The sequence below is a fragment of the Lynx canadensis genome, chromosome A1 (assembly GCF_007474595.2).
Source record: "Lynx canadensis isolate LIC74 chromosome A1, mLynCan4.pri.v2, whole genome shotgun sequence".
NCBI classification, from domain to species: Eukaryota; Metazoa; Chordata; class Mammalia; order Carnivora; family Felidae; genus Lynx; species Lynx canadensis.
In genome coordinates this window covers 142291705-142310454 of record NC_044303.2, presented here as the reverse complement: position 1 = coordinate 142310454, position 18750 = coordinate 142291705, and the positions used below count along the sequence as shown (strand labels likewise).

At 35.5% G+C, this 18750-nt stretch overlaps 1 protein-coding gene across 5 annotated transcripts in view; it reads left to right on the top strand.

Moving 5' to 3' along the window:
* AP3B1 (adaptor related protein complex 3 subunit beta 1) overlaps positions 1-16253 on the top strand; it is a 265520-nt gene extending 249267 nt beyond the window's left edge. For 3 of the 5 annotated variants that reach the window (XM_030323534.2, XM_030323533.2, XM_030323536.1), the window contains 2 exons: positions 3669-3807; positions 15519-16253. In XM_030323534.2, coding sequence (XP_030179394.1) covers positions 3669-3807; positions 15519-15672 — 293 coding nt within the window. In that variant the 3' untranslated portion in view covers positions 15673-16253. The remainder of the gene's footprint in view (positions 1-3668; positions 3808-15518) is intronic. The other 2 variants (XM_032593390.1, XM_030323537.2) reach the window with 2 other exon arrangements.
* The last annotated feature ends 2497 nt before the right edge of the window (positions 16254-18750 follow it).

Sequence of the window (18750 nt, the reverse complement as noted above, 5' to 3'; positions counted from 1 at the left end):
AGGGATTTTTCCCTGACTAGCCATACAGAACCGTAAGCGCGTGAGAGAGGTGCTCTTGGAGAACAGCTGTGGTCCTCTGTGGACTTGTTGCCAAAATTCCTTTTTCTTCTGCCATTTTACTTCTATGGTTGTTGATTATTTTTCTGAATAAATCTGGCAGCTGTTTGCTATGTTTAATAGAGCAGAAAGGCTACTCTGAATAAAGCTATTTGAAAATTTGTTTATATGAAGTATTTGTAAATCCTTCTAAGTCTCTTGGCATTTCTGTATCATTCTTTCTGTCTTCCTGAATTCATTCTTTGATATGGGACTTGATGCTGGCAAATTTACCACAGCTTTAAAGAGTCTTTTCAATAGCATCTTTTTAGTTAGAGATTTCAGCTGGTTTGGTAATCGAGGTCTCAAGTCTCAACTTTACACATTGTACTCGTTTTTTATGCTCCTCTAGGAAGACCTTAGCTTATTTCAACAAATGATACATAGAAAGGACTCCCTAGCTGAAAAATCTTCAATCAAAATAAACATCTATTTCCTCACATTTTATCAGTGCAAACTTCTGGATGGTAAAATACTAGTAAATTTAAGTACCTGCGTGTGTCATTACACATGCGTACATGACATTTTGTAATTTTTCTAATTTAAATAAAATGAACTTAGGTACTTAATATCTCATTTCACAGGGCATATATTTTAAGACTCAAGAAGTGCATTAAATGCATTAATGAGGATTTAACTAGAAAAATTATAAAAAGCCTGATGAATGCATTTCTATTTTTATACTAAACATCTATGTAATTTAAAAGTTTGTACACTATTAAATAATGCTTCTAACAGATTGTATATATTAGATTAATAATTTTTTAACGAAAAGGTTTTATTTCTAATATAAAACCTGATCTGTCATTTTTCCTCAGTTGTTACATTTAGAGTTCCATGGCTAAACGTGCATGTTTATAAGGTTGGTCGTCAAAGTGCTGAAAGACAGAATGGTTTAGCCTATATATGGAAGTTACCTATAATATTCATAATAGGAACTCTAAACCAGAAGCATGATTTTTTTTCATTGCTATGAGTTTTGAGCATTGCAGAGTTAATGATCTAGCTGTAGGATGATTTCAGTACTGTAAATAACTTGAGATCCTCTCTTAAAAATTTGGTTTCTTGAGACAGTTATAACTATTATAACAGATGTAAGCTGGCTGTTTATCCATACTGCCTTCTCTTACTCATTTTCTTCGTATGAATTAAATAGGAAATCTAAAACTTAGGAAAAAAATTTAATTTTACTTTCTTATATTGTGTGGTCTACATTTTAGCAGTTAATGACAGCTGATTAACCTAAATTAAGTACTCTGTCCACTGCCTCTCCAAAATTTAGATAAATTCTAATGAAGCAACAAATAGTCTGACAGTTTTTAAATATTTTCCTGGTAACTTTACCTTTGTTATATATATATATGCATGCTATATAGTATCTAATGTCTGTTTTTTAGAAGAGAAACTTTTAATGATACCTTGGCATATTTTTCTTTCTCGTTAATTTGAGAATACCTGATATATTTTCATTTAGAAAAATCTCTGGTTTAAGAAACCTAGAATGTTTACTTAATTTTATTATGATTTATGCATCCATCTTATGGTTTCCTAGCTAGCAAGATGCTAATTCTTTAAATGGTCAGACATTTACTATTTTCTGGCCCTTAACTACCACAAGCAATCATATTTGATGCCCCTTAATTAGAGCACCTTTTTTTCTTTCCAGGTTCTTTTTCCACCTCAGCAATCGAGACAATACATTTGCTTACCATGCTGCTCTCCTAAGTGTTCTTTTGCATGTAAATTAATCTTGATTCAGTTTACACTGTCATGCTGAGTGGTACAAATTGCCTATAACAATAAAACAGCATGAGTTAAAAATAAAGGGGGGTGGGAAGGCAGATTGAATGTGTGCCTTACTTGATAGGATGTTACTTTGCTTTATGCCAATACATTAGCTGACGATAATGAATCTTCTGTTCTGAAAAGCATGGTTTAGTTGATTTTTTAAATTTTACTTCAATGGAGCAGTACCTTGTCTTTTATAGACCAAGTTAGACAAACCATTAATGACAAGAGTGTTAAGGTTAAATATGAAGCAATGCATTCACTTCTCTGAGTGCTATCCATCTTTCCATTTACAGGAGCTTGACAAAAGTACTGGCTTTGTACAACATTTCCTTTAATTACATGCTGCGGGAAACAGGCTTTTAACATAAACATAGTTGCATTCATTTATTCAGCAGTTGCTCTTCAATAGAGCTTAATGGAGAAGGTTTAAATCCTAAATGAGTACACACATCTCTCAGCAGTGTTATGTCAGCAGCCACTGTGCTTTACTTAAAAGCAGTGTTTGACTGCTTGTGTAGTTTTTAAAGCTTTTGCCTAATATTGAAGTTAAACACTCTAAGACAGAACATAGTGTCCCCGAGTTTGAAAGTGGTTACTAAAAACTGCTCTTTGTTAAAAGCTTAGAAGTCGTTTTACAGTGTTAGGCTTTCGTGTCTTCGTGCTGCTCATCATAGGGGTTCTTTTAAATTTCAGGTTGCATTTGCAATAAATTACTAAATTAAATACATAGCCCTGGAGATTCAGGGCCTTTTGAAAACATAAAATCAGATTTCTCCATTTTCATAAATTTTGTCAACTATTGTGCACATACCAAATGTCTCAAAAGATCTTTGTTTTTACTGGATACTGTTAGGTGTCGGTGTCTTACATCATAGGTCCAAATAGGTGGCATTTATTATAATTATTTTGGGTTTTTTTTACCCAGGTACTAAATTTCAATATTTGTTCCAAGTGTTTGGTATGTTACTGAATTTGTTTACTGAACATTTTTACATGAGATTCTGACATTAATGGCATGTCATATGTTAACTCTGTATTACAGTTTTTGTTCCCGATCTTGCTTAACTTTGTTTTTTTTTCTTAAAGATTCATTTAAAACGTCTCTAGAATTTAAGGTTCTCCATTCACATTTTCCTCTTTGTTTCTAAGCATTATGCTTCAGAAATTTCGATTGGTGTTTTTTAATTAACTCTATAGTTCCATTCACTAGGCAAGTACTGTTATCGCTAAGTATAGCTGCTTAGATACGTGTACATTTTTTAGAACCACATAACTGTTCAATGACTTTCAGTCATTGCTGAGATAACTTTGACCCATCAGCTGAGGCCATTTGTCAGATAATGTTGTTGCTAGTTATTCCAGACTCACTTTGATTTGTACTCAGGTAGCATTTGACAAGAGAGATCTCTGAATGAAAAGGAGAGGAATAAAAATTTTTAAAAAGTAAAAGCTTAAATAGTTGATGTAGTCCAAATTAATTGAGTATATTTTAAAGGGACTGAAATTGAATAGAATCTTTGTGATTCTGCATTTTTGTCTTAGGGTATTGAAAATCACATTTATTAAGAAGGATGTTCCACTGCATTTTTACATGCTCTTCTACACAATAAGGATTAAAAATTTTGTAAAACATTTGCAGTTATTTAATTCAGTGATAATTATCTTCAAAATTATATTCTGAAGTGGGTTTTTTAAGTTTTTAAATTTTGGCTATGAGCTTGAAATTGTTTTAATATAATTTTCGCAAATTAGTAAAAGGGAGCCTTCTTTTGCTCTTACAGGAATGCTAACAGGAATGAATGAAACTTCTACTGTAATCATTGCTGCACCACAGAATTTCACTCCTTCTGTGATCTTTCAGAAGGTTGTAAATGTAGCCAATGTAGGTGTAGTCCCTTCTGGCCAAGATCATATACACAGGTAGGTTCATCAACATGTGATGTGATCACTTGTATATATATATATATATATATATATATATATATATATATATATATGTATAATAGACACGTATAAATGTATAATTTTAAGTTCATCATTTTCCTTGAAAATAATAATCCCTAAACATATATCTGACCCCCTCTCTTCGTTTCTTTTTAAGATTTTATTTAAGTAATCTCTCCACCCAATGTGGGGTTCAACCTTCAACCCTGAGGTCAAGAGTCACATACTCTACCCACTGAGCCGGCCAGGCGTCCCCCTCCCGTTGTTTCTAATGAGATATTTGATTGTTGGTTTGCATTCAGGCTGTCTTTCCCATTTCATGCAATCCTTAGTACACTGGGATATACTGTCCTGCAAGATAACAGTGAGTGTACTCGCATTTTATAATAGTTTGGTGATTTGTAAAGGTACCTTTTGCAAGATACGATTGAAAATCTATCCTATTTCACCAAATACAGTGGATTTCCAGGAAGGCCTGTTTTACAAAGCAGTGGAGTTGGACTTTTTTACTTGAAATAGAGGAAGTTTGGGTACTGTGTTCAGAGTTCCTTTTTACATCAGTCCCATAAGGCTGCTTCCAGTAATAAGGAGCTGCTAAAAAACGGGCATAGAGCCAAATGCAGCTTCTATTTCTTAGACCAGTAATATCTTCACCACCGAGCAACTAAAGCATGACATCCAAGTCATTTGTCCTTAAAGGTAGAAGAGAATGTGATTAATGTGGTTGCCCTCCTTGCGATCTTCTGTGTGCAGTGGCTTGAATTAAAGTAAAGATAAAAATGATCCCCTTAAACCTGCAGTTGTTACTTCTCTGTTAGCTTAAAGGAATTCATTAATTCCATCTTTAATTCCTCTGCCATTCCACTGCCAATGGCATGCTTTTTCCTTTATATTTCTATATAGAAAAAAAATTTTAAATTGAAGAGAATGCCTTCAGATCTTAAAAAATTTTTTTTTGTAGGGGAACCTGACTGGCTCAGTCAGTAGAGCATGCAACTCTTGATCTCAGGGTTATAAATTCTAGCCCATGTTGGGTGTAGAGATTACTTTTAAATAAAATCTTTAAAAAAATTTTTTTTAATTAGTGCAGGGTAAGAGAGGTTTCTTACAGAGTGCTACAGTTGATCTGGGTTTTAGACTTCTCTCTGCCATTTTTGGGCTTGGTAGTCTGGGGCAAGTTATAACTTCTTCTTGTGGGCTTTAAGATCTTCATCTGTTTGGAAAGGGGTAGCATGAGACATTAAAATGAAATTCTGTATTATCTATGGAAGAACATTGGTCTTGACTTCAGAAGAGCTGAGTTCAAGTCTTAACCTGCCATCATTTGAAGTTGCCTGTCTTCATCTACTGATTGTGACAGTGAAGACCACATGTGCTAGTCAAAAAACCAAAGTTACCCTATTTTTTGTTTTGATTTTTATTTATTATTTTTTTAATGTTGATTTATTTTTGAGAGGGAGTGACAGAGTGTCACCAGGGGAGGGGCAGAGAGAGAGGGAGACACATAATCTGAAGCAGGCTCCAGGCTCTGAGCTGTCAGCAAAGAGCCTGCCGTGGAACTAGAACTCACGAACTGCAGGATCCTGACCTGAGCTAAAGTCGGACGCTTAACCGACTGAGCCACCCAGGTGCCCCAGTTTTGTTTTGTTCTTAGAGAAAGTTCCTTAATTAAGTTCTTTAATAGGTCTGATGCTTCCATTTCTTAATTTCTGACAAGCCCTATCTCACACAGGGTGGTGATAAAATAATAAAATGGATATTAGGTCATCATACTGGTACCACTATGCATATACAACTTAACAGTGAAATGCTGTTCAGTAGGGGGAAAAGTGAACAGAAGCCTTTTCAATGAAAATATTCTGGTTCTGAGTTTTCCTGTTTTAATTGTTTTCTGCTTTATTTTTTTTTTTTAATGTTTATTTATTTTTGAGAGAGACCAAGCACGAGCAGGGGAGGGGCAGAGAAAGAGGGAGACACAGAATCCCGAAGCAGCCTCCAGGCTGTGAGCTGTCAGCACAGGGCCTGACGTGGGCTCGAACTCACAAACTGTGAGATCATGACCTCAGCCAAAGTCAGACGCTTAACCAGCTGAGCCACCCAGACACCCCTGTTGTTTTCTGCTTTAAATACTTCTTTTTACTCTTCTGTGTGGTTTTCTTTAGCAGAAGTTGCTGTTTTATTTATGGATCCTTTGAATTACTGAAATTACTAAAACACCAAAATAACATACATCAACTATAACTTTTAGCTTATGCAGTACAAAATTATGATACTGACCATCTACTACCCAGCAAAACTTCAGTCTTGTTTTAATATGTTCTTCTATAATGTACAAAAAGCCATATGGTAACCCTTGTTTATGTTGTAACTTCTAATTTATTTTTTGTTTTGTTTTGCATGTGGGTTAACTTTTCTGAAAGCAATGGCAGGTTTCCAGAATTTAGTTTCTTAGAAGAAAACAGCCAAATTACCTTCTGAAAGCCAACTAATATAAAAGCTACCTTCCTACTGGGAAACAGACTAAGAAAGACACTTAGCACAGTTGTGTAATTTTTATTAAAGCATAGTTTGCCTGTAACTTGTCTTGGTGGTTTGGAACTGAATGCCTGTTCAAGTGATTAAATTACAGACAATTCTCAATTATCTGTACTAATGCAGGGGAGACACGCAACTAAGAACCATTTATATCTGCCTTTGCAATGCAGAGATTGTGCTCAGACTTCATGTTCGTGGTCCTCACACACATCCACGATATCTTGACACTTTTCTAATCCAGCCGTGTGTGTTCTAATCCAGCAGGTGTGGTGTTTGGCTCTGTAACTTGGAGGAGGAGCCCAAGTTACTACCGGGTCAAAAATGAAAAAAACAGGGGCGCCTGGGTGGCGCAGTCGGTTAAGTGTCCGACTTCAGCCAGGTCACGATCTCGCGGTCCGTGAGTTCGAGCCCCGCGTCAGGCTCGGGGCTGATGGCTCGGAGCCTGGAGCCTGTTTCCGATTCTGTGTCTCCCTCTCTCTCTGCACCTCCCCCGTTCATGCTCTGTCTCTCTCTGTCCCAAAAATAAATAAAAACATTGAAAAAAAATTAAAAAAAAAAAAAAAAAAAAAAAAAAAACAATGCCTATATGTAATTAAGATTAGGTTGTTCTGTTTTCATTTGCCTCACAAGTCTCCTTATATGTAATTGAAAATGTTTTGCATTTGCTCTTACAAAGTATGGCTATATTAATGTTCTAAATTTTAGAAATAATAAACACCTAGAGTTACTTGTATTTTTCATACACAAATTGTTAAAAATTATCATCCTGCATATGTAACATTTTTTGCCATTCTTTTGTACTCAGTAACAAAACAAAAATGAACAATTGTTAGTAAAGTCAGTACCAGTGCCTTTCTTAATGTCATTTAAAGTGAAATAGCAATTACTGTTTATAACAGAAATTGACAGTTTACTTCTTCATTGAGTTGTGTTCATGTTTTTAACTGTAGTGCTCAGTATCCTATTTTCCTGTGGAGTTAATGAGTTTATATATCTAAAAATATATTATTTAATTGTTAATAAAATTGAACTCCCTGTGAGATTTTTGAGTAACTCCTTTATTCTTCTGTGATGGTTGCTTTTTTGAGTTAATGAAGAATAGGACCAAAGCCATTCTTGTATTTACTAATGGTAATTGACTTACAATTGCTTTAAAAAAAAAAAAAAACAAGTATAAAAAGAATTTTAGAATAATTTATTCCCACTACTCTTAAAATTTGAATAGTTTTTACATTAAATGCCAAGTTAAAAAGCACTTAATATAAGAAATATGTAAGAAAAAGGGAACCTTCATTAATATGCAGAAGTGTGTAATAGTGTAAAGTAGAAATTTTAATTGAATACATAGTAGAAAATGGTTCCTACATATCAACATAAAATGGCCTCCATTAAGAAAAAGTCAATTAAAGGAGCACAAGTTTTATGGAATTCATTTCAAAAACCAGGAGCATTTTTTATATAATTAACTGCTTTTCAAGATCACTGAGAAAGTATATCTGCTGTTAGATTATATGACATTTACTTTTGATTTTCTAAATGAGCAATAATATCAGAAGGCCAACCAGTATACTATTGAAAGACTTAATTAACTTTATTTTCATTTCTGTGGTACTTGGTGACTGAAAATGCTGCTCTTTGAGAGCAAAATCATCCCATTGAGATCTACAGAGTTATGGTCAACTCTCCTATTTTCCAGATTACAGTTATCAGATGAGAAGGAGTAATACAGAAATGAGAATTTTAAAAATCATCTATTAAATATAGAGTTGAATATCTTCATGTCCTGTTTTAGATATTCATATTAAAATATGTGATATTCTATGCATTGTAAAAGTCTTAAAGCATATTGTTTAAGACCGTATACTAATAAACTAACACATAAATAAAATATACAAAGGGCAGAATGAATAGCAGTAAAACAGTATAGGAATGGACTGCAAAAGGAAAATGTTAATATTTAATATGTTTAGGGTAGGAGAATTCGACTAGCATTGGGAACCCTAGGTATATCCAGGCCCAGGAAACATTTCTTCTGTTCCTCTGAGAAAGAAATCAGGTGAGGGTTTATGACAGGTTTGAATTCAATAGTGTAGAAACTGAGGTGTGTTTGCTTTAATTACATTGCTTGTCCTCTGATAAAGATACTAATGTGCAGTGACCAAAAGGCAGAAAGGTAAAAATCCATAGCTCCAAAATCTTTAAGGTTTTCTGTACAAAAGAATTCTGTGCGGGGTTTGTGTAAAATTCAGATTCCTTAGAGCCACAGCCAGGGGCTCAGATTTGGTACTGTGAGGTATGGCCCAGGAATCTGTATTTTAACCAGTAGCCAAAGCGATTATATGGCCAATAATGTTCCATAGTTTACAGTTTGAGACTGCCTTGAATTATCAAGAGTTAATGACAGCCACATGACACATTTTAAAGTATATTTTTCCTATGTTTATGCATTTTCTTTTTACAGATTAGTTATTAAGGGATGCTAATAGACAAGATGTTTGATGTTGTTTTTCCTTACAGCTATGGCATTGTGCTCCAGCAAGAGTATATTGTTAATTGTATCAGCGTATTACAGTCTCGTCTGTGAAACTGTCCTAGACCACAAGGAAAAGTTTGTCTTTCAGCAGTCTCAGCCATTTCACATTTTAATCCAGTTTCCGGAGTTCTGACGTTCAGTAACAGTGGTGTTCAAAAGAGCTATCAGACTACCTACTCATTTTGCCCTTTCATGAACAACAGATTGACCCTGTGAGGGGGAAAATGTGATCATTTGAGTGAAAACAGCCTTGTCTCTGCCATGATGCTATTTTAGTTCTTAGCTTATTCAATAAGACCCTAGAACAGTTTTCATTATTAACTTGTATTTAGTACTTAAAGTCTTCCTCCCGCCCTGTAGATCTTAATGTTTGGATCTTGTTTACTCTGTCACTTTTTTAACTTGCAACTTTTGAGCAACATACAACTTGTGAATAATTACAGTCTTAGTAGAATGAATGTTGTTTTACTATGGTCCCTGAGGTCCTTAACTATTAGGAAAGCCTGGTGCTGTGAATGGAACAGTGTATCCATGGCAACCTGGCAGTTAACTTTTTAATTTACCAACATATTTAAAGATAGTTTATTTGCTTCAGGTTGAAAATCAGAAATCTTTTTATTTAACTGAAGTACATGTAAAGAACAACTTGTTTCATTTCTAGGCCTTCAACTCATCTAGTGAATCACTATTATTATATACATGTTAAATAGTAATTAATAGGAGAAATACTGGTATATACTGCCATTTCCATCATAAAATGTCTGTATTGTGCAACTCTTTCACTCAATTTTTTTTTGAAGACTTGTGACAAATTTTCTTAGTGCTAGGGTTACAAACATGAATGGCATAGTCACTTCTTGGTGGGAGTCTTTGATACTTCCCTTTCTTCTGTTCTTAGGTTGCTCAACTTTTGGGTTATTTTTGTTTGTTGTTTTGTTTCTTTTCCCCTAGTAACTGGAATATTGAAATACTAGGTAATTTTGAAGGGCCATAATAGAAAACCGTGTCTTAGTGCCCTAATTTTATAATCTCTGATACTACAGTAACCATACTTCATCTGTCTTAAAATGCTTTGTAAGGAGTTGTTAATATAAAGATATCAGGCATTGGTCTTTTCTACTGTGTGATAAATTTGGAATCTCAAACTGGACCAAAGATTTTGGAACCTATTTAGTCAGTTTTCTCAAGTTGGTGATTGTCCACTAGAGGGCAGCACTGCTTTTTTATCTGCTGCTTTGATCTCTGCAGGCTCTGTGAACAGCATTTCATTGAAAAACAAATGTAGACCTCAGTTAATTTTTACACGGCACGCATATTTGGATATTTTAGAAATAACCAAACCGCATCGCTGATTTTGCTTTAAACCATTCTTTCTTTAAGTTTTATTTAATTCTACCATTTGTGAGGTAATATTCTGCAATGCAACAGTTTTACTAGTAGGAATATATAACTGTTTTCATGTAGAAATGAGAGGTATTCTTGATGATTTTCCTTCTGGGTTGGCAATTTTATAAGGAATCAAAGAGAATGGGGTAAGAATTTATTTATTATTTGGTTTTCTGTTAAGGCCCATCCCATCCCACCCCCACCAAAGAGACAAACCAAAAATGCTTTGGAATAACTGGGATATCTCGTGTCTTCTTTGAGAAAGTGCACTTAGATTTATTTACCTTTTCTTTATAAAGAAAGAGAATGTGTCAATGACAAGATAGTATGGAGGATCGTTATACCATGTGTAAAGATTCAAACAGAATATAGAGAGTCTTAAATTATGAGGGTCGCTTATTTTCTTTGTTTTAACTCTTCTCATCAGAATGTTAAATGGAAACACTACAATATTGCTGGCTGATTTTTTTTTTTAAATAATAGGGGAAAACACATTGCTTTGGAAAAATTCTGTAAATTTGAATCACATGTAGTTTCTCATCCTCAATATTAATTTCAATTGTGTAACGGGCTTAACTTTCAAAGACAATTTTATAGTCAAGAAAATGGAATTTTTTTTTACAACTTGCAAATTCTCTGTTTAAAATGTTCTATATTAACTCAAAGCAATAAGGATTTATCATTTTTAATTCTTTGGGAAATAATGCTCCAAATCATGATGCTTTGGTATTTGATGTTAGGAGGCTTATTCAAACCAGTATTTCTTACATATAATCATTGTGCGACTTCATTACACATTTGTCAACTTTGGACTAATTATTTTTATACAGCTAGGGCAGGGCACTGCATCTTGTGATCGTCTTTCTTACTAATAGGATTCTGTCTGCTTCAGCAGGCAGTAATTGAAGGCTTCATGTACAGAGTAGGGGAAAAAAAAAAGTTTTAGCCTGAGTGGGCCATTGTCACAGCTTCTGGTAACCAGTAGAACAGAAAACACGAGAAAATTGAACTCAGAATAGAAAAATCAGAAACCAGGAAGACTATCCAAGAGAAGAAAAAGCATGTCTTAGAGCTGTTGCATTAAGTGTAGCAAATATGATTCTACTTAAAAATGTTTGTGTTTGTGAATACCCTGGAGACTGATACAATCTCTCAGATAAATATTTTTTAGTTCCTGTTGTCCTGTTAACATTTCAGTTGTTAAAACCATTGGGTTGTAAGATTTCTTTTCCTTCTGACAAAGAACATTTATGGTCCATAGCCAGCTCCTCATAAATCTGAAAAAAAAAATATGGTTTAAGTGCATGAGGGAATAAGGCCACATATTGTAGATGCTAAATTTGTACAGATTTGTTGTTGTTATCTGAGCTGTTTTCCTAATTCTGTCAATAGTTAAGACAAATCAACTTTTTTAGAAGAGTAGTGTCTTCATTTAGGTTTGGCAAGCAGCTTATTTTGTCTTTTTCTTTAATTTTAAGAATTTTTATAGGCTTCAAAGATTAAATGTCAATTGCTAGAGATCATAGACAAAAAGACATGTAATGAAATGAAATACAGATGTATCTAAACAGTTTTACCTCCTCAGTTGGTGATTACAAACAGCGAGTGCTTGGTGGTAGAATGAAAATGAAAAATTATGAAAAATACCTAGATGGTATCCTTTTAATAACATGGAGCCCGTCATACATAGGCAATACATCTTTAACTGTCATCCTCTTATTTGTTCTCATTTGTGGTGTTACTGGTGTTCGAGGTTGGTTGGCCTCCCAGAAGTCCCTCCCTGTGTTACAGCTCCATTCAACAAGGTTTTATATTTCTCATTGCTGGTGTTCTTTTGAGGGAGTGGGAGGTGGGGGATGTTTAAGTTTTTTTTAATCTTTAAAAGGCAGAAAGTAAAAAGTTGTTATGACAAAGCAGCAAGTCAGGATGCTTTGAATTACATAATAGTGCAAATTCAGCTACACATTTTGAAGGGAAAATCTTCCCTCCTAAAGTTTTTGGAACAATATTAGATTATGTATTAGGTAAATAAGGTAAACATTAATCTTTCCGTTTACTAATAAAAAAACAAAAGTACATTTTGCATATTTGAGAATGCGTATGATCCAGAATCAGAATACTTGGGTTCAAATTCCTGCTCAACCATTCACTGGCTGTGTGCCCCTGGGTACATATCTCAACTTCTGTGGGCCTCACTTCCCTCATCTGTACAGTAATCTGCCTCATAGAATCAAATAAGTACCCACTACACAAAACACTTAATAAATGGTAGCTGCAGTTATCACTGCGGTGATCGAAAACCTCACATGTCTTCTGAAAAAGTTTTGTCACCGTGTTAATCTTCGTTTGAGGTCAGGCACAGAAGTTCTGATGTCAGCCATTAAATTTAACATAGAAGTGTTTGACCCAAGCTGTCTTTATAACCAGTGTTTCTTACATCCAAAAGCTATGTGGTATTTATTAACTGGTACTCTTTCCATAACTGTCTTTTCAGTGTATGTTAAAGCATAGCCTGTTCAGGCATTAAATGATTAATAAATTTGGGGCGGGGGTGGCTTTGCTTTTCATGGACCAAAACAAACCAGTTGTAATCATGCTGTGTTCCAATTAAATACATCCTTTTTGAACTGTGAAATGAGAATGTCAGAACATCTGATCTTCTAGTCTCTTGCTTTAAAACATTGCTTCCACCATTTGTGCCCACTAGAACACAGAGACCTAGCTAACAGGCAGTAGCTTTTATACCAGCTAACAGATTTTATTGCTAGGATGATTTGCTTAGCATATTTCCACTGTAGGGTAAGCAAATGCCTCTTTTCTTTACTGCCCCTAATCTTTACACTATTGAGAATTTTTATGGTAATAGGATTTCAAAAACATGTACAAGACACTAATTTTAATCTCTGTAAACATACTGGCATCAAAATTGACATTTGTCTCTGCTGAGTTTGTATTAGTGGAGCATCGATTCTAAGTTTTTAATGCAAAAGAGATAAAATGTGCCTTGGGGCTGTGCAACCCTGAAATTCAAGTGCTTTTGTGTTCCTGTTGAGACATAATCTCCTTCTCTACAGTCCCAAGGCACAAGTGTTAAGTAAATAAAGGGACTAATAAGACTATTGTTTACATAATTATAACCCTGTCAGAAATAGAGACCTCTGTTGAAAGATGTGTTGAATGAAGATTTGGTGATGATCAAATCTGTGGGGAGAAAAGTTACATAAATGAGTAGGACAGTAGAGCTGCCTAGTCCGACATACAGACATGGTTTAACAGAAATACAGAAACAGGATTCTCCTGTGAAGCAGACCCAAAAGTTTGGACAAAAGAAATGCATAAACTTGGAAGGGGTGATAGAAAAGGGGGTCGGTCATGGTAGGGCCGCTGATGTTTGTGCTCTCTAAAAGATGAGATTAGGAAACAGTTCCTTAGGTCCTGTGTGGACATCTGAAGAGCACACGGTTACTTACAGTTGCTTCTCGCAGTAGGAAAACTGCTCTGTCGGATTCCTTACAAGTCTTCCATGTGTTTGGAGAGAGTAGCTTTCCATGTTTGTAGAAAATACACCAATAAATGACAGCAAAGTTTTCTAACATACTTTATCAACAACCCACTAGCTTATACCTTAAAATGCAACTTAAAAATGTGGATAATATTTTCATATTAGCCTGTTTGTTTTGCTTTTGAGTCATTATTCTAATTACTGTTGGAAAACTGATTTTCATTATTCCATTCAGATCAAAAATGGCTTGCTCGGTTTCCAAAAAGAAGAATCGAATGTGTTATGAGATCTTGATGTCATTTTTGAAAACTCAAAGAAGAAATTACTTTTCATTTAAAGAGAATCTGCTTCCTGCTTAAGTGGCTAATATTTTAATTAAGTTGGGAGTGAAGTTTTTCTGAGTGTCTCCTGATAAACTCCCTCTTTTATGTTGATGGTAATTAAACAGATCCCTGAGGACACCGTGGGCTCTGCGCAAGGCCCATGCTAATTGTCAGACATGAGACACTGACCAGTTGGTTTGCTCTTGAATAGTCCGCAGCGTGCTGTCAGCGCGGCAGTTTTATTTTTATGTATTGTGAGCTGTTGTCAGGGCTAACTGGGTGCCATTGTGGCTGAAGATGTTGCGCAAATTGAGGCAGATGGCTCAGATTCAGACACGTGTCATACAGAAAGGGGAAAGGGGATTGGCCCTGCAAAGTGGGGTCACAGCAGGTCACAGACCTGCTCTACACTTGTTAGTGTTTTCAAAAGCTCCTGTGCAGCAACTTTGTTTTTCTCCAGTCATCCCTGCAATCAAACCCCCTCCCACCCCCCTAAAAAAAATGTGTGGAACATGCTCCATGTGGAAAATGGAGGCCTAGGAGGGTTCCGTCCTCTTCCTTCACGTCTCTGGGGCTCAACTGTGCGTGCAGAATGAATTAGCAGGATTGACAGAAGTTCATTGTGCCTCCAACGGCTTTTCAGTCAATTGCAGTGCTTAAAAGGCTAGTTTTGCTTTTAATTCCGTGTAATTAGTAGATTCTTCATGTCTTGGAATTTAGTAATGGAGCCTTAGACCTCAAGTTTCCTCTATTCTAAAGCAAAAAGAAGTATGTAACATTCTGCACGTTAAAAAAAAATTTAAAAAGAAGGAGTATGGGTGTTGCATTTGGCTGTCACGTGGTATTGTTATATGTCATCATCAACGTTAGAGCCTGAATTTGAATATTTTAACATGCATGAATTTTTGAAACGTAAGTTTTATAATGTACATAAAATTATCTAACTTCTTGCATAATCATTTTCAGATATGAGGACTTAAAATTTCAAGCTCTTTGAGAAAAGTACCTTTTCTCAACATGTTTTAAAAATAAAAATGCAGTGGTTTATTTTATGTGACCCTAGGCATGATGGAATATTAAATATCAAATGAATGATTCCCAAATATATGTTAATGGAGAATTATTCACATAAGTCTCTTGTTCAAACTAATAAGTAAAATAGACTTCCTCTTCTTGTTTTGTTCTAAAGACGCACTGAAATTACCTGCTTGTGGCAAGCATGGTGCTGGGCAGTTTATTGATTTTTCAGAAGAATGCTTGGCTTTGAGTTTTGGCAGTAGGGAACCTGCAAGAAATTATTGAGAAAAAAAGAACTGTTTTAAACCTTTTTGAATTTATGCCATCTCCATTTTTCCTCCCTCATGATAAAAGCTCTCTCTCCCTCTTTTTTTTTTTTTTTTTCCTTCAGGTTTGCAGCTAAAACTGTGCACAGTGGGTCGTTGATGCTAGTTACAGTGGAACTGAAGGAAGGCTCCACAGCACAGCTTATCATCAACACCGAGAAAACGGTGATCGGTTCTGTTCTGCTGCGGGAGCTGAAGCCTGTCCTGTCCCAGGGGTAACCTGCTTACATCTGGACTTCAGAATCTGGCACACAACAAAAGTGCCTGGCATCCACTACTGCTTCCTTTCATTTATAATAATAGCCCTTCCATCTGGCAGTGGGGGAAGAATACACTCTTGACATTCTTGTCTCCTGCTTTAGAATGCTAGTGTGTATCTATCATGTATGCAGTACTTTCCCCCTTTTCGCTTTGCTAACCAAAGAACATATATTTTACTGTCAGTTTTCTCAACTCTTGAATCTTTGTGGCATTTTCTCTGTCCTGCTACTTCTTCTGGCCTTCTCCTCTTCCTTCTCTTTTTCCACAGTGATGGACATGAATTGGGTGTTTTAAGTTCATTGGAAATCATCCTCCCTCCCACCGCAACCAAAAATTAGCCCTAGAAATAATCTAAATGGCCTCTGAGCTGGGTATGTGAAAATACTATTGCTATTGGAATAGCATACTTTTTAGAATTAAATACAGAAACAATAAGATCTCTGCAAAATTTTGTTCTGTGAATTTCTTGGTATTGTAATTGGTTATTGACAATGCTCGTCATGAAATCATCTATGAATAATAAACTAGCATATGAATAACTTGTCTCTTTGCATTTTTAATGAGTGTGTGTAATCCTGAAGTTCATATGCTGATATTTGTTTTAAAAGTAAATAGCTTGTTATATTCACAAAGAAGCAATTAATGGGGTTTAGTTAGTGAAAGAAAAACCACTTTCAAATCCGGGTAGATTTTCTAGTTATGTTATAGAGTAGTTAACTCCAAGAAAAAATTGGATATTTAATAATAAAAATCCATCATGTTGTACAATAAAATGTCTCTGTGCAATTTTGATTAGTAGAGATCAGATTGTAAGGCCTATTACACCTGCTGAATAAATTCTTTGAATCTCATTGTTCCTTTATAGATCTTGATGCCCAACTTAGGTGGACTGAAACACCTTTGGAAACTAATCAGTATAAATCTAGTTCTGGAAATTTTAAAAACCTGTTACGTGATCAACATATCAGCGCTTTTCCCGGGAGTGTTTGTTGGCTAACTTCAACAAGTTAAGATTATTTTCATTAAGATTATTCTCTGACCAGGGGTGCCTTGGTGGCTCAGTTGGTTGCACATCTAGCTTTGGCTCAGGTCATGGTCTCGCATTTCATGGGTTTGAGCCCCACATCAGGCTCTCTTGCTGTCGGTGTGGAGCCCACTTCAGGTATCTGTCCCACTCACGGCCCCTCCCCCACTCATGCTGGCTCTCTCTTTCAAAAATAAGTAAAACATTAAAAAAAAAAAAGTTATTCTCTAACCAGAAAAATTTTTTCTGAGATTTTTATACCTCTTTAAAACCGGTTGAAATTTTATTTATCTTTCTGATACAAGGTAATACTCTTTCAGTTAGTATATGCTAGTCGTTTCCCTTTCCGTAGAGCCAAAAATCCTTAAAAAATAAGGATTTTTTAAAAGAGAATATGCATTGATGGAAACATTGTAGAACATATATAAAGAGAAAAAAAAAACCATAATGAAACATCCCTGGAATATACATGTTAAGAAGAACAAAATAGGGGCGCCTGGGTGGCGCAGTCGGTTGAGCGTCCGACTTCAGCCAGGTCACGATCTCGCGGTCCGTGAGTTCGAGCCCCGCGTCAGGCTCTGGGCTGATGGCTCGGAGCCTGGAGCCTGTTTCCGATTCTGTGTCTCCCTCTCTCTCTGCCCCTCCCCCGTTCATGCTCTGTCTCTCTCTGTCCCAAAAATAAATAAAAACGTTGAAAAAAAAAATTTTTTTTTAAAAATAAAAAAAAAAAAAGAAGAACAAAATAGATGTGAAAAATTATTTCAGTTCAAACTTGTAAACTGGAGAGCGCAAACAAGATTGTTCATTTGTCCTGCTCTTGAAATACAGCAGTTAATCTGGATGAGAAGTATTGCTACAGAAGTCACGTGTTCTACCTCATTCTGGAACCTTACATGCGATGGCAATGCTGCCACCAGACACACCTTTATAATTGCAAGCTGTTGGCACTTCCTTTATTAATCCTGTTTCTCAGGGCTCACTTAATAACTTTGGGGGTTTTTTTTAATCTTTTTTTTTTTTATTTTTTTTTTTTTTTTTGAGACAGAGACAGAGCATGAACGTGGGAGGGTCACAGAGAGAGGGAGACACAGAATCTGAAACAGGCTCCAGGCTCTGAGCTGTCCGCACAGAGCCCGACGCGGGGCTCGAACTCACGGACCGTGAGATCATGACCTGAGCCGAAGTCGGACGCTTAACGACCAAGCCACCTAGGCGCCCCAATAACTTTGGGTTTTTAAGTCAACAATTAAAAAAAAATTTTTTTAATGTTTCTTTATTTTTGAGAGAAAGGGAGAGAGAATCCGAAGCAGGTTACAGTCTCGGAGCTGTCAGCACCGAGCCTGACGTGGGGCTCGAACTCACAAACCATGAGACCATGACCTGAGCCGAAGCCAGTCGCTTAACCAGTTGAGCCGCCCAGGTACCCCTTAAGTCAACAAGTTTTTGAAATGTTAGAAAGAATTTGAAGGGATAAATACCTATTTTCTGAAAAACATATTTACACTTAATGCATCAAAGCAGAGGGAAAATGTATGTTGTGATGTAGACAGCTTTTTGTTTTCCTTAAATTAGGGCACTTCTTATCTTTGAAAATAGGTCATTTATAGGTACATATTTTTAAATTAAGGAAATTTCAGTAGAAGTTTATTTTTGAGTAAGATATATTTTTGATAGCTAACTTAGATTTAAAATGTATACTAAATAATGTAATGTGGTATGCTAACAGTTGAAGCCATTTTAACATCAAGAGCTTAATATCATTAAAATATTTTTCATATAAATGAAATTAGAAAAATAACGAAATTCCCAAGTTAAAGATTTGGCGGAGGGCAGGGGAGGGGGGGGTGTTCTTCCTTTTTTGGTACAATGTTTCATAGTTCCTTACCTCATATTTCCTTTAACTTTATCATAATCCATGATTATCTTTAAATTGTTCCATTGAGTCGAGTTAGTCAATGTTGAATTCTTAATTCTAGCTATATTTTTTCATTTTAATGTCCACTTAATGGGAC